We start from the raw sequence: 16,237 nt of genomic DNA, 5'->3' as shown, positions 1-16,237 counted from the left end.
CCCATGATATCAACATTGAAACATCGAAAATAACCCATGCTGGCTCGGTCCCTGTGGCTGTTCCACTAATTACAATCTCTTCTTTTTTTTTTCCAGTCGAGACAGCCAGAGGCAGAAAAAGCAATATCACATTCAAATTTGATGAATCAAATGTAGGCCAGATGAACAAAGATGAATTCAGACCAAAGACGCCACGGGGCAAAAACCTTTCGCAGCCGAGGATGCAAATGACAAAGTTGGTTTCTCAAGCCAAAACACACACAGTCATGAAAACATATTGCATCACTTGTTTTCCTATAACCACTGTATTTCAACGTCACCACCACAAATGGGTCATTTGCATTGTATTTCTCTTGGTTTTTCTACCGTATTGTGCCTCGGTTTTATGACATGAGGGATCTAGGGACTTTCCAAAACAGAACAACTTTTACTGTATTTAATTTTTCTCAAGGAATTCTTGGAATATTTTGTAATAATGCGACTAAGTGACGTGAAAACAACAGTAGGAAATAAAAATCTCTCGCTGAATAGGTTATTTTGAAAAACTATTGTACATCAACATCTGTTCCCAACTTTAATGGTATTTTTTTTATTATTTTAATGTTTGTTGTCTTGTTTTTGTTCCCTTTGTGGGGATTTGGTTCTTAATGCAATCAAATTTAAAGCTCATCATTAAGTTGGAGCTTTCCAAAAGAAATTTTAGATCTCTTAACCTCCTGTAGCTCCTATTTATTATTTTAAGGTTTATTTCTATTTAACATTTTTTCTTGTCTGCATTTGTTCTCATAGTTTAGCACCACAGGGTGTCAACATTGTGTGAGATTGATGCAGTTATAGTCTTGCAGCTAAATACATTTTATAATTTATAAATTAAATTAAATTTAGTATTTAGTAAATTTAGTATTTTAAGATTTAATTAAATGTGTGAAACATCTTCCACAATCTACTCAGAAAAAATAATAAGAAAAAAGGTCATTTTCTAGAAATATGAAATGCCCCTTTTAAACTCCTCTGGCACTGTGATATTTTATAGGACAGACAACAGCAGGTAAATTCAATGGGATAAGCCATGAATTGTTTATACACTGTAGGCTATGCTATAAATTCAAAGTTAGATTGAAATTGTCCTTGACTGAACTTGAGTTCAGGTGTAAGCATTGAGATGGTCTCTGAAACATTCCACTTACGTCCAGCAGGAGTCTCACTGCCTCAGTCTTGCCGCAGAGAGCAGCTTCGTGCAGGGCAGTGCCGGCTTTGGTCTGTCTGTTGATGTCGATACCAGCCTGGATCAACAGTCTGACAGCGAGGGCAGAGAGCACAAGATGGGATACAGTGAGTCAGGAAAGAAAGTGTGATGAGAGATGAAAATGAAAATGGGAGTCAAAAGAAACACAAATCTAGACTTAAGTCAGAAAGAAGAGGAGGATAGTGATGGATGAGCAAGGCAGGAGCAGATAAGGGTGAAGTCATGGTAGACTGCCCCTGATTTAATAGATGAGCCCAGCAATAACTACTCTGTAGTTACAAAACACTTACTTTGTGATGTGTGGGGGCTGTGCACATATTTATACACACCCCGGTAACTTACATCTTGCTTTGTATGTGAGGAGGAGAAATTCATTTATGTAACCATTGAAGGACCAAACCAAAGTGAGATTTTCATGTCTTGCTGATTATAAATCTCCTCTGGGTTCTACATTACAACTGGGAAATGCTCACAGCTTGTTTTCAGAAACTGAGCCTTAAATCCACCTGTCACGACTCCTCGAACTTTTTGATGTCACAACAAAGCAGTCATCTCTCTCAGCCATGGCTCAAGTCCTGCCTTCCTGGACCAACAGCCCAGCCTTGCAGGATTTGGATCCTCAAAGGGTTGAACTACAATCTGCAATATTTCAATTTGACTGCAAGAGAGGCTCAGAGCCTCTCTTTTAAAGTCAGCATTGTTACTGTAAACATGTTAGCTTGCTGACATTAGCATTGAGCTCAAAGCCCTGCTGTGTCTCAGTGCAGTCTCATGGAGCCTGTATAGCTGCAGACAGTGGTTGCTTGTTAATAGGATCAATCCATTGTTCTTGGTCTTTTCAAGGGATTGGAGGACATCTGGTTGATAGATAAACTGTAGTACACTGAGAACAACTAAATCATTGTCAGTATGTGTGTGTTTATACATGTATGTTGATCTCATATACTAGTTGTTATTCCTAATGAGCGCCATTTATCAGTGTCACCTCACAAGTCCGATGAGTTAGAACGGGCTTCATTCTATTTCTCTTTTTTTCTTCTGTCTCTTCATTTTTGCACACCTTTCTTTTCTTTTGCCCTTCAGCCTCCCTTTGTTACAGTCCAATCTCATCTTTCATTTTCTCCCTCCCTGCTTTTACCCCTGTCTGTGTCTGTCAGGCAAACAAACTGGTGTGTGCACCAACACAAACACACATAGCCCTGAGTTACTTTGAAAGTGGTTGAGAGTGATGACAACAAAAGTCAATTTGCCATGATGCTATTTTGCTTTAAATATAAGAAAAAATTAGACACACTTCTCTGCCAAGATGAGATTATAATGATTTTGCATTTTATGTGTGCAGCTGTGTCGTTTCAAGGCGCATCGGCTTCTCCAAAATCTATTTACGAGCTTGTGAGTGATGCATCAGCTCTCACTGTATGGAAACACATTTGCTCCATTATACCAACAGTGTAGTGTTCTCCTGGTGTGTTATACATCTGTTTTATCATCATGCTCAGGAGGATGGTTAAGCCCAGCGAGTCATTAAACATGGTGTGTGTTTCTCAGTGTATTTGAATCTGATGATCGAATTGAATGTGTAAGTGTGTACGTGCACCTGATGATGTCGATGTGTCCATTTTTGGCAGCCAGGTGGAGCGGAGATGTCCCATTGGGATCGGTGGTATCTCCTTTTTTGGGCTCCAGCAAAGCAGCACACATGTTACTGGAGAGTAACAACTGGACCACCTGCACACATGTACACACAAATACACAGAGACACACAGCTTAAGCAACAAATTCTATCATTCTTCGTGCTTCTGCAGATGCTGCTCTTTTAGGATGGTGAAAAGCACAAAATCTTACCCCAACTCTGCCGAACTCACAGGCCAGATCCAGAGGTGTTTTCCCTGCGTTGTCCACAATACATGGGTTGGACTGGTGCTGCAGCAACATCTCAGACTGAAAACAGAAAAAAGAAGATACAAATGATTGAAAAATGTTTGAAAGTCACCAGTCTAACACTTCACACATAAACAGTTCCACCTCTAACTGAAGAAACAAGAACAAAATTATTCCATATTCAGCTTGTTGTTCTGAATTACCCATCCAAATGTTGTTCAATCATTATTTTCCTATTTCATTCATTGTGGATGCATATTTTCCCTCTTTGCATTTTTGTCATCCTTCAGTCCTGTTATGCCTGCAGATGTTTTACAAAAAGAAAAAGTTTCTCTCCAGTGCACTCCCAGTAATGATGTCACTGTGAACAATGTTGTAATGCACTTTCTTTAGGAGGGCAAACAAACATGACCAATGTTGATAAAGATCGCAGCCATTATTCAAAGAAATATGGTGTTGTGCAACCTAAAGGTTATACTGCTCACAGTGGCACAAACTAGGTTTACTTGTACATAAAAGTGTGTTGTGTGTCTATATCTATGTCTTTAACATTATTTGTGGGTGAGGAAGAAGCTTCAGCCCCAGGGGATAGGGCATAGTGCAAGTGTGCTGGAAACAGCTGGAAACAGTTGGAGGCATTACAAAGTCAGCTGGAGACAGCATTTTCAACCGACTCATGAAGCTGATGTTAGCTTAATTATCTGGCCTGATAAAAGCAACAGTCATCAATTAAACCTAAAAAAAGAATCCACTCTTGGCATCAACTGTAACAGTGTGTATTGCTGCATGAGAAAGCCTGTGTGAGACCAAGTCAGTGGGACGGTTTCTGCTCAAATGACCACACAAGGCTGGTTCCAACAGTGAATCCATCCCTGCAGACTTTCTTATTAAACTGTTCAACATTACAGCAGAAATAACCATGTTTACACCATTAGCTAATATCCTCTAAACTGACAACAACAATCTGCTGCCATTAGCACTGTTAGCTGCTGAGGGCACCATGTGAAAAAACAGTAAAACAGTAAATAAGAGCGACAGGCCGAAGCAACACTCTTTTAACTTTTCTTTGGATAGTGGGAAAAAAACATGAGCCTCCATACCAAACTCACAAAAACTGGAGCATAGAAAGGACTAAGACAAGCTGTTCCAAAGACACACGCAGTACATGAAACATACATGCTTTACTCAAACAAAATACATGCTTTGAGTTACTAATATGACTGAAGCTTTGTATGGTGCTTTTTCACATCAGTGAACAATAAATCAGAACATGCATCATGTTGAAGCTCGTTGTCAGATGAAAAATGGACCTCATCACTTGGTAATGCCTCAAAGAGGAATGGCAGCAATTTGTTTACTTCAATGCACTGAACCTATAGAAAAAGCTGAGTTTTGGCAGTTTTTGTCCCTTGGTGAGATAGACAGAATTAATCCCTGCAGACATTCAGCGTCATAACACAAGTGAGAGGAAAAGCTTGGTTAAAGTGGTAAAAGACTTAAGAGGATAAATTTGCCTCACCAGAGGATTAGTTCATTATGTTTTCACTTTTTTAATGCACCTTAAAAATGGAACAAATGAGGAGACGAGGAGATCCCCCTTGTCTCAAATGAAATTGCTCCCACGCCATCTTGTTTTTACAGCGAGTGCCTCTCAGATCTTTTCTGCGTGTGCTACCTTTTGATTTACTTTTTAATCTGCAGTCTGTCTGTCAGATTTTCTATTATCTATTATTTATTTGCACTTGCACTCTGGAAGAAGCTGTGATTAGAACTTCAGCCCTGTTTCTGTACAAACCATATTCTTTTTTAATCTAGCAGAAGCAGCGTCTCTTCAGTTTTAGACCCTGTGAGTTTCAGTTTTAGAGCCACATCCTCTAAGGTGAGTCTACTATATTTCATTGCAGTTGTTTTTGGCAGGCTTGCAGGAGCAACGCAGTTTTTCCCCCAGATTTTATTTTAAAATACTCGAAAAAGGAATTTTCTGTGTGTCATTTTGTTTCGTAACACATTTCTTCCACAGCCAGTTAGGGGTTAGGGTTTTCACACACAGCCAGCAGGGTTTGTAATGCGCTGGTAGGGCTCTCTGATTTGAGGCTTATTGATATTACTTATTCGTTTAGATTGAAGAGATGAATATTAAATTAAAGTTGAAGGCAGTCTGCTTGTAGACCACAGTCATGCCTGATTTGTTTAGAAACACAAAGTCAACTTTCGTGTTGTGTTGTTTGTCCTTTAGTCACTCAGCACTCCGTATCTGCAGCACGAATGTAATTGAAATCTGATGACTAATTACACCAATAAACTGAAAACATCTGAGTGGTTGAGACGTTGCTGTGTTGAGGGTAGTTAGCATCACCCACTTACAAATGGTTGTAAGTCTAAATGTACAACCCAACTGCTCATAGCAGAGGCCAACTGTTGACTGTTACTAGAGGGGAAACAAATACTTTGAGTAATTTGAATAATTTGTTCACAAAAAATGAGCAAGCCAAATTTCTTGAATCAAAACTTTGCACATTATACGCCATGATCTGCTTCCCATTGGTTTGTTACAGGGCAAAATAATTTATTTGATTACTCAATTCATCGATGAATTAATTGATAGAGAACTTATAGAATGGTTCTGTCAGAAAAAGCCGCCAGTGTCATAAGCCAGCAACAGCCTTGACGACAACAGCACACATTGTTTGAACCTGGGACTCATGGACAGACTGAAACTGACACCCACTCACTCGGCATTCGAGGTAAAGTTTCTGTCCACCCCACAAACAACATCCAATAGTCATTGTCCTTTCAGCTTCAGAGGGAAATATTTTGCTCTTTAGCTTCAAGTTGCCAATGACCACTCTGTGTCTAACTGTGTCAGGGTGGCTGCTTGTCAGCCAGCTGCCTGGTGGTGGAAAAGTAAACGATAAGTTTAGAATAAAGGTACCACAGTTGTGGGGCATAAAAGGAAACAATGAGTTCAAACAGGCTATGTTCAGCGATGTCATTTCATTCATTTTTATTACAACAATTTAAACTGCGGAAGGTTGAACTGTTGGCACCCAATAATCACTTACGACATTAACTAATTCTTTCAGCCAATTCTATGTTTCTGAATTACAGGATGCTGAAATACATGGGAATTATAATAAATGGCTTTGTCATATGAATCATAGGTAAACACAGATATTAACAATGACTTGATGCCTCTGTATTTATTTTACAGTTAAGAGTCACTCACCACATCGTAGTGGCCGTGCTGTGCTGACAGGTGGAGGGGAATCTGTCCTTCATCTGACTGGCCATTGACAGATGAACCGGATTTAAGCAGCATCTTCATAGGCTCCGCCTTCCCCTGCCAGGCCGCGTAGTGCAGCGGCCGCATACCTGTGCACACGGAAGTACACACAAATATATATCTGCTACACACACTGCTCATGGTTACCATGGTGAAACACCGGTTGGATCTGGTGAGACATACATGGTTTTATGTGTGCGCAAAGCTTACTTCTCTATCCCTACTTGTGTGTGTACGTGTGTGTGTGACCTTTTTGGTCTCTGATGTCAACAGCAGCCTGTGACTCCAGCAGCAGAGAGATGAGCTCCAAGTTGCCATTGAGAGCCGCATGATGCAGAGGGGAAAACCTGTAGTACAGAGACAAACACACACACACACACACATTGTGGTTACTTTTTTCAATTACGCTTATTTTCCAGCTCACTAGCCAATACTTCAGTTGTCTTCTGAATGGCAGATACTTGCAGCAATGTCATTGCTTTGGACCCAAAAGCTATGTAAATCCTAGACCACACACATGCAACGATCACACACACATGCCATATGATAATGACAAAGCTTAGGATGACAAATAGATTTAATAGCTGTTGAAGCAAGCAGAGGGGCAGAAAGATAGGAGGATGGGAAATGAAAAATAGGTGTTACGTAATGTGTGCACACCCTTTTGTGTGTGTCTAAGGCTAGAGTGTGCATGCTGAGTAGACATTGATGTGTCAGACCTTGGTGGATGCAGGAGAGACAGCAGCAGAAGAAACAAGCTTAATATGGTGAATGAGAGAACGCAAACACAAAATAAGACATAAAATACTCCTTCTCCTTCTTTTCCAAACACACACCTTCTCCCTGACTCATACCAACAATGACACAGGTCTTCTGATTTTCTGATGGTTTCCCCCCTGTGATTTCTCAATGAGGATCCATGAAGCTAAGGTACCAAGTAGATTCACATATCCAGTCAAAGCTACAATGAATGAAACAGCTGTTCCTGTTCACTGTTTTTAACTGGAGGCTGATGAAGAGTGAATGCTGCTTTATGTGGATCAGTGATAATATGCTTTGTTGCATGTTCAGTGGCTACATTTTGTTTACACTAACCTAAACTAACGCAACTGTCAAGTAATAAATCCAGAGGATGATGCAGGAGGTTTTGTTGATGCTGTTTAAAAGGTGTTGAGTTTAATGGTAATATTGGAGGCTATGTTACCTTACACAGAGAAATGTCAGCTCGATCTCCGTGCAAGGAGCATAATGTAATCTCCCCAAATGTTTAACAAATTAAAAAAAAAATCTTTTTATTTTGTCAGAAAATCAGCAGTGTTTCAGAAACACAACATCCTCAGGGTTGACTTTACTTGGAACATGTACCTGAAGGGCAAATGTTGGAAGTGGATATTTCGAACTTTGTGGTGATTACAATTTGCTCTTATTTATCTATTGTGTGTCTTTTCCTTCTGTTCTGGAGAGAAAATTGGAAAAGGTGAAGTCATTGTTATACGTCTTTGAGTACAAGCTTGTGGTTAATGCTTACACAGTCAAATTAAGCCTATCCTCATTTTTCTTCACTCTTCCTGAACTCCGAGTCTCCTGGATCTCTGTTCGGGAACTGCTGCCATACATCATCATTGAAAGGTTGAATAATGCTCCACACCGGGCTACAGTGTGCACCTGTGAAATCAATATCACATGCTCCCATCTACATTCCTGATGGAGCCAAATTAGCTGAGCTATCAGAAAGACACAACACAAACCATTATCCAGACTTATCTGAACCCTGTCTCCCTGTCTATCCACAGTGTGCACTGCCTGAAATTAAACCTCTGCTTTTCTATCTTTATGCATAGGAACTCATCTTTTGTATCTTGTATGTATCTTATGTCATTCATTTGCAAATTTCAATGCAAAATGCATGTTCAATTTGAGGGGTGGAAGCTGACAGGGGATTACAATATTTATGTGTTAAGACAGGAGCCCTAGCAAAGGAATATCTAAAATACATAACTTTATAAAATGGATAGCAAACACAGGAGGTTTGACAGACATCAACAGGTGGAAATACTGAGACAAAGTGTGCCCATCATAGAAAAGAATACAGGCGCAGATAGATTTATGTTAAAGTCAGCTGAGGCTGGTAGCTCATACAGCTTACAATGAGACCGTTGCAGGAGCAGACAGACAACAAGACAAATACATACATCATCCATCATAAAGCACATGTAAAAAGAAAGATAGATAGAAAAAAAGAGGGAGCCTGACAGGAACAAGCTGATTATAACACAGTGACAAAGCAAATCGACAAACAAACCAATAAAAGGGCACAGGTTACATACAGGTTATGTCTGGTAGTCATACAATTGAAAAGTGGAGGAGTGCCAGCGATTCACCCAGAAACAGAATCTTAAATGAAACTTCAGACAAAAACTTAAGACCGTCCTTGTGACCCTAACAAGCCAACAGGCCTGCAAAATAGTCAGGCCAGACACTATAATGCCTCTGAGTGTCAGCCTATTAACAGAAACCTGATGCCAGAGTGCTGAATTCTTTCACAAATTACATCATTTCAAAGTAAAAAGCGGAAAAAATAATAATAATAAATAAAATAAAAAATACGGTCATTATAATTGTGTGCCAGCAGCAGTTTTCATTTCAGATTTCAGAATAGCTTGATTTGAGTCAAAAAAAAATGAAAAATTTAAATAAAAATGGTATTAAATCTATATTATCACTGTAAACTGTGTTTGCACCATGCAAAAAAGAAGCTTGTGTGTCTGTCTGAGTGTGACTGTGAGTGCAGAGCAGCATACTAAAGAGCCCTGCACTCCCGGAGTGACCTGATCCAGTTTATTCACTACACATCACCCATCACTTCTCCTTTCCTCCCCTCTCCTCACATACAATTTCTTCCATATATGTTCCCTGTTGTTGTGGTATAAGGGTAAACTTCATCATTCATTCTTCGTTGCTCAACAAATGAATGTGGGACGATGTCAGATAAGATGTTATCAGCCTTTTCACTAAAGCTGTTAAGGGCTGGGCCTTTACACATTGCTTTTTTACAACTGTTTACACAATAGAGTTGAAATCTGAACCACAAGCACCAAACCCCTAAAATGTGTAGACTGTTTGCAGTAGCAAAATGCACAAACCTTTCACACAGCTCATATTGGGCTCAATGTTCAACATTAAAATCTAAGGTGTTCTTTTGGAAAGCAACCCCCAACAGAACACCAGCCCTTTCCAACTACAGCATCTCCTCAGTCCCAGGTGGAAACACAAGTTTGATTAATTATTCATTCAAATCAGACTTTCGGGACCATAAAGAGGCCACAGATGAGCTCTGCTCTCTGGAGGAAAACACTAGAGGCCAAAGAGGAAGAGGAAAATAAGCATGAGGGAGGACCAAGGTGACATTGGCTGGCCATGTGCTCCACGATGAGCAGGGGGGACACTTAAGCCCAACCTGAGCAGCTTCAGAGTCACCTGATATCCAAAAAGGCTGTGGTGGAAATTCATATTACTTGCTGGTGAGAGAATAAATGTGTTCAACTTGGCCAAGCTTCAAGTTTTAACCTTTAAAAAAATGCAGTACAAATTATATCAAATAGTAACAAAGCATGCAATAAATCAGTCACATCAACACTATGTCTCTCCCCCAAGCAGGTTCAAGACATCTAGTCAAAAATAAATTTCTCTGTGTATTGAGCTCACGTTTATATATGCACATTTGTTCCAAGTTGATGATTTTATGAGAATAACCTTAGTGTCCTGTCGATTGTTTGCTGAAGGTCTGACCTTGTTTCTCCTGCCTTGAGAGCGAGGGATTTCATGACAGTATAGAGCGGCATTAAATGGTGGTCATTCCATGGGCCATATGCCCCTAACATATGCCCCTAACAGAACAATTTAGGTCATTCTGCCCACATTTCTCTCACCCCGGCACTTCGCTGCCATTACAACATGCACAATTTATCACAATATTCACACATCAAGTTCACTGCTGGACAGAGAGAGGCACTTCAAAATAACAGGGCAGGTCTTAAAATTCACAGAAGCACTGCATTTAATCCTAAATACCAGCTCATGCTACGGATTAGATGTAAGATTGTAACATGAATAGCTGAAAGTAAGGCACGGCTCTCTGGCTATTTTCAGTTAAGTATACAATAAACCCTTCTGCGACATGTATAGTCACATAAATACACCTCTGCTTAACATAAAACACTGATCAAAGTGTCAAAATAACACCACTTATATCAAAGGGTGTTTGAATTTGACTGTGGAAGAGGACAGATAAATGAGACTGCTGCTGGAGTCAGGACTGTAAAACATCCTGACAGGCCTGAGATTAAACACCTGAATAAAACATGAAGTGAAGTCCAGTGTCAGAATCCCCGCCTGCATCTCACCACTTGTTTCCCTCACTCTCCTGTAAGGGTTAAACAAGGATACAGTTACAAAATGCTGCACTGGGCTGAGGCAAACAGGGCTCTGCATGTGTGTGTATGTGTCTGTGCATGTGGGTTTGTGTGTGTGTGTGCGTGCATGCGGCCACACAGTGTGTCACTGGGGTACATGTATGGGGAATGAGAAGGGAAGCCCTCGCTTTTGCCAAGTAGTAAAACCTGCCATACAATATTTATACTCCCCCCCCCCCCCTCTCTCTCCCCCCTTTCTCTTTCTCTCCATCTGTCTCCCTCCAGCTCTCTACTCTTCCCTCACCCTCACTTGTTGACAGCCTCACCTGCACAGCCACTTCCTCTGTCTCCTCTCTTCTCTTACTTGCTCCCCCATCGCCTTCTTCTTAATTCTATCACTCCTTCCCATCATCTGCCTCTGATTCCTCAGGCTGATTCGTTGCTGCATTTCTACCCCTCCCTCTCGAGTATTTTTCTCTCGTGCTGTAGTAGTTCAGATATGCAGCTGTACATTTACCGTATAACCACTTCTGGGGCGTGTGTTTCCCCATGCACACAACCTCCTAAAAAACAGCCCTGTCTGTCATACAGTCCACAACTGCAGCCAATCATGTTCCAGAATCTAATGTAATATGGGCTTAGCCCTCGCTCCTTATTTGCGTCTTGCTAGAGGATTTGTCACTTACTTATTGTTCGTTCCATTTGTTCACATTCTTGATGAGTTAGATTAGATAGTAATACCACTGTCTACATAACATAACCCGGTTAGCTTAGCTTAGCACAAAGGAAAAAGAGCTAACCTCCAGGCATCCATCCATCTTCTCCCGCTTTTCTGTTTACGGGTTGTGGGGGGTGCTGGAGCCAATCCCAGTTCACATTGGGCGAGGCGGGTCACCAGTTAGCCTAAACATGATGTCTTTGGACAGTGGGAGGAAACCCACGCAAGCACAGGGAGAACATTTTAACTCTGCACAGAAAGGCGTTCAAACCCAGATCTGTCTTGTTAGCATAGTACCAACCACTGTACCCCCATGCCAGCCCCTGCTGAAGCACGTTATTTCTTATTTCTTTAATTCAAATATTAATCACAAGTTCTGTCAAGACTCTCTCCAATTAGAGTAGATTTAGACCTTGTCAATAGAACTTCTTTTCATTACAGAGACCCAACAGTTGCCTCCAAGAGTGAGCTCTTGGCTAAAGTGCCAAACAAAAAGTTCTTTTTAAGAGGAAAAAACCTTGAGCAGATCCAGAATCAGTGTGGTTTCACATGGGTTATATATTTGACAATTATTTATTTGGGTGCAGCCACTTTCTGAAATCTTATTATCAGTCTGAGATTGACAGACAGGGAGAGCGCCAAAGGCATAACTCAGCAGAAATCCACAACATTGTTTCTGTGTGACTGGTCTTTTCAAGCGTAAAGACATTTTCTAGCTCTACACGGCTGATCTGTGTGTGTGGTGTTACAGATGCAGCTGTGCACACCTGTTTGTGAGACACTCATGGATTGCGCCAGACCAGTGCCAGACCTGACTCAAGCATCTGTGTGCGTACCATCTCCACCATGCTGCGCCACAAACACAACCCCTCCAAGCTCAGCATTACTCTTCTGCTGAAGTATCGCCTCCGGCACGACTTCACCACTCTGTCCAGCCAGCAGCCTGCCAAACGCACAAACCAACCCCCGACTCCCCACTCCCGGCTCAGCCCACCCCTTCTTCATCTCCAGACTCCCCCTCTTTCACTATTAAAATAATTCTCCTCGCTTTTCATGTCTGCTTTGCAGCGTAGATATGTCAAACACCACCTGTAACTTTGTATTTAACATATGGACATCATCATTGTATTCTCACAGATAACGGTAAACATACCAAACTAAATTGGCGCAAACACGGCAAAGCTGGAAATCTTAAGTGTCTTACTCCAGATGGTCACGAGGCCTGAGAGAGAAGCAGGAGGCCTCAGTAAAACCCCCTTTACCAACACATCACCTCTGTTTCACGTCCTGGTTTTATTCACTCTCACCTGCCTCTCTCGTCTGCCTCTCAAAGGCTGCTCGTCTTTCTGTGTTCCTTCCCATTTTGATATAAACCTCAGACTGGCTTGATCTCAACATATACACACACACACACACACACACACACACAGTCTTTTCATGGTGATTTGTTGCTGCACAATCACCCCCTGCAGACAAGCTTTAGATGGGTGCTCTTCACCTGTCACACACACACACACACACACTCAAACATGGGGGCTTTGACCTATTTTCAGTAATGAGAGCCTTCATCTGCCTCCTGGTCCTTCAGAGAACACAAAACGCACTGCTGCAACAATCACTATCACACACTGGACGGGGAAAACAAAGACTTTCTATCACGCTTCTCTCCCATCTGCTGGTGTGCTGTACAGATAAGCCTCTTCTGTCACAGACAACATGTTAACGTGTGTGTATGTGTGTATGTGTGTGGGAGTGTTTGCTTGCCTTAAGCCTAAGACATCGCTGTCTATAACTTTAAATCTGTGTAAAAATGCGGCAGAGGTATGTTAGGTATGTTACAGCTGTACGTCAGAAACTCTTTGATCAGTATGATTCTATCTTTGATCAGCGTTGAATCCCCATGTTGATGTGACGTTTGTATTGTAGCTTTATTTTCGTCTTTTATTTACATTTTGCCTTGGGTAGCCATAGGTGAACAATTGCTTTTCAAGGTAAACAAACAATCTATTTTGGCAAAAATTTATCTTTATTTATCTCTCATGAGGGCGACACGGCAGCATAGTAGTTAGTACTATTGCCCCACAATAAAAAGGTTGCAGGTTCGGTTCCCAGCCTGGGCCTTTCTGTGCGGAGTTTGCCTGTTCTCCCCCTCCAATGTGTGGAAAAATATGTAATGAGTGATCTTTTAAGGTGACACACAGATTAATCTTCATAACAAGCACTTTATTCATGGCCTCACTGTCAGTCTCATTATTTCAATTCAATCAATTCGATGTCAATCAATCAATTTAATCAAGGACATTTTATAACCACATGAAACCACCAACAACATTCATAACCCATTTTGTCATATAAATATATTTCATAGTGTAATTTCTGTTTTTTGACTGTGCAGGGAGAGTGGAATGACTCAAAAAATCCCACCTGGTTCTATTTTGCAGTAGACAGAGCTAACTGGATAATTAGGTAGGGAGTTAGTTCCATAGCTATAGCTGCTGGCTCAAAATACAATAGACAGAAGGATGGATGGATCAATGGATAAATAGATAAATTGATAGATCGGTCAGTATCAATAAACTTCTCCAGAATTAGTTTGTCTAAACAAAGTGAAAGGTCATTTGCAAATTTCAGCATATTTAAAGGGTCAAAAGACGAGCCTTGCTATAATTTGTTAAAATTTGGTCATGTTTGATCACACTGCTAATCAAATATGATCTCTTTTTTTTTTTTTTTCATGTTCCTTGTGAGTCACCAAAAAGTAGAAATATCGGCACAGGTTTATTTCAGTTGAACCAAATCTTTGGAGGCTCTCTTTGCTGTCTGTTTGTACGGTACCAGTCAATAGTTTTGACCCACTTTTCCTTTCAAATGAACAGGAAAGTACACTGCATCTGGTACATCTTGCTCCCAGTGCATTTTGTTTATTTCCATGTGTTTATTTAGAGAGACGGTACAACTACGAGAAGATTTTCCAAGTCTCCCTTTCTACATTGGATAACCTCTACACTTGAATGAGTACACAAACACTCACATACACAGTCAGCAGTTAGAGAGGGAGCTACTGGGAGTAAAAGTCCTATTTACAACCATGAAAACACACAGGCAGGCACACAATAAACACCCCGTCTAGGTTTTGAAAAGATGTAGCGATAGCCACCTGTATCTGCCAACTTATTTAGCTATTTTATGCTTTGCTCAATTGACTTACTGTATGAGTAACTTCAATGGGAATAAATTTCATTCATTTAACTTGAACCACTTATCTGTTTCTTGGTCATGGGTGGTACTGCAGCCAATCCCAGCTCACACTGGGTGACCCTGGACAGGTCACCACTCCATCACAGGGCCAACACACAGAGACAGACAGAGACCTACAGACCTACAGACAATTTAGAGTCACCAATTAACCCAAACATGATGTCTTTGGAGAACATGCAAACTCCACACAGAAAGGCACCAGGCCAGTGAACCAAGCCCGCAACCTTCTTATTGTGGGGCAACAGTGCGAACCACTACACGGCCATGCTGCTCAGAGAAAGACCAGATGGCACTAAATACACCAAATTTAGTTAGCCTACAGATTTTAATTGTGACACACAGTCTGGGCTGTCCCAGATCCTGTTCCAGTGGGATGGGGCAAAAGAGTATCTATAATTGCAATGGAGCTCTCCTGTAATATTTTACCAGCCTCAATGGGAATCTCCTTGTCAGGGTTTATAAAGAGCGTCCTTTATCTTCTCACGGTGTCAGTGCTTTGCTGTTATCATGTCTCTAGTCTCCTGTCAGATACAGCACATCCTAACATGTAAACTACAATATATTAAGCAAGGTGTTTTCTGATATTATGCAGAAAATTGTGAGTAGACTCAATATATTCATAATTCAGTGATGTCATTATTTCTTTCCATTCTTTGTGTAGTTTTCTGCAACTACAAGTGACTTTAAACATTATGAGGGAGGGAATGATTCAATCATTTTTGGTTTCCTTTAGCTTTTTAAACTTTAACCCTTTTTCTTACATTCAGACTGCTGTAAAAGGAGCCCAGGGGGCCCAGAAAGTGTGTTCATAACACCCAGCACCATCACACATCTGACGTTTGTATATTGGATTTGAACAACTGAGCCAAAATTTTTTCTGAATTGTTGCACATTTATCTTATGAATCAAATGTTTATTTTTTAGTTTATTTATGACCTGTGAAGGGACCTTTTGTAATATATTTTGGTACAATTTCATATTACATGCACTTTTTTCACATTCAATGGTTTTTTTTACAGTGGTTTCAGCTACTTTGTGGAGGTAGCATTACTTAACCAACCCCTTAGTTTTGCTCTAGTTTAAACTCTTCCAGTGTGAAGTAATTTGTAGCTTTCCAAGCAGCTTCCCCAACACCACAAACAAATCTTCTCTACCTCCATCATTACTTGATCCACTTTGCTCCTCCTACAACTGATTGCTAATTATAGTTACAAAAAAAGCCAGCTTTTGTTGCATCCCTCTTGATTTTAAGCTTTTTCATACAACACACACACACGCTGCAGATGAGGAAAATCTGTGCTGAAATATCCCAATTAAGAGGTTGTTTCCCAGTTACTACCACAAAGCAAAAAATGAATCTGAGATAAATTCACTTGCCAACTCAAGTATACTACGTGTGCTCATTATAGATGAACATTTAACATGATACATGTATTTGT

General features: G+C 40.6%; 1 protein-coding gene across 1 annotated transcript in view; it reads right to left on the bottom strand.

The window, feature by feature from the left end:
• Positions 1-11,720, bottom strand: part of caskin1 (CASK interacting protein 1) — a 40,593-nt gene extending 28,873 nt beyond the window's left edge. The window contains exons 1-6 of the mRNA XM_029508771.1: positions 11,623-11,720; positions 6,660-6,757; positions 6,354-6,499; positions 3,092-3,187; positions 2,844-2,974; positions 1,188-1,296 (exon numbers count right to left, since the gene is read on the bottom strand). Coding sequence (XP_029364631.1) covers positions 1,188-1,296; positions 2,844-2,974; positions 3,092-3,187; positions 6,354-6,499; positions 6,660-6,757; positions 11,623-11,636 — 594 coding nt within the window. The 5' untranslated portion in view covers positions 11,637-11,720. The remainder of the gene's footprint in view (positions 1-1,187; positions 1,297-2,843; positions 2,975-3,091; positions 3,188-6,353; positions 6,500-6,659; positions 6,758-11,622) is intronic.
• Positions 11,721-16,237: the final 4,517 nt, after the last annotated feature.

The sequence above is a fragment of the Echeneis naucrates genome, chromosome 8 (assembly GCF_900963305.1).
Source record: "Echeneis naucrates chromosome 8, fEcheNa1.1, whole genome shotgun sequence".
NCBI lineage: Eukaryota > Metazoa > Chordata > Actinopteri > Carangiformes > Echeneidae > Echeneis > Echeneis naucrates.
This window is presented reverse-complemented; position numbering and strand designations above follow the sequence as displayed.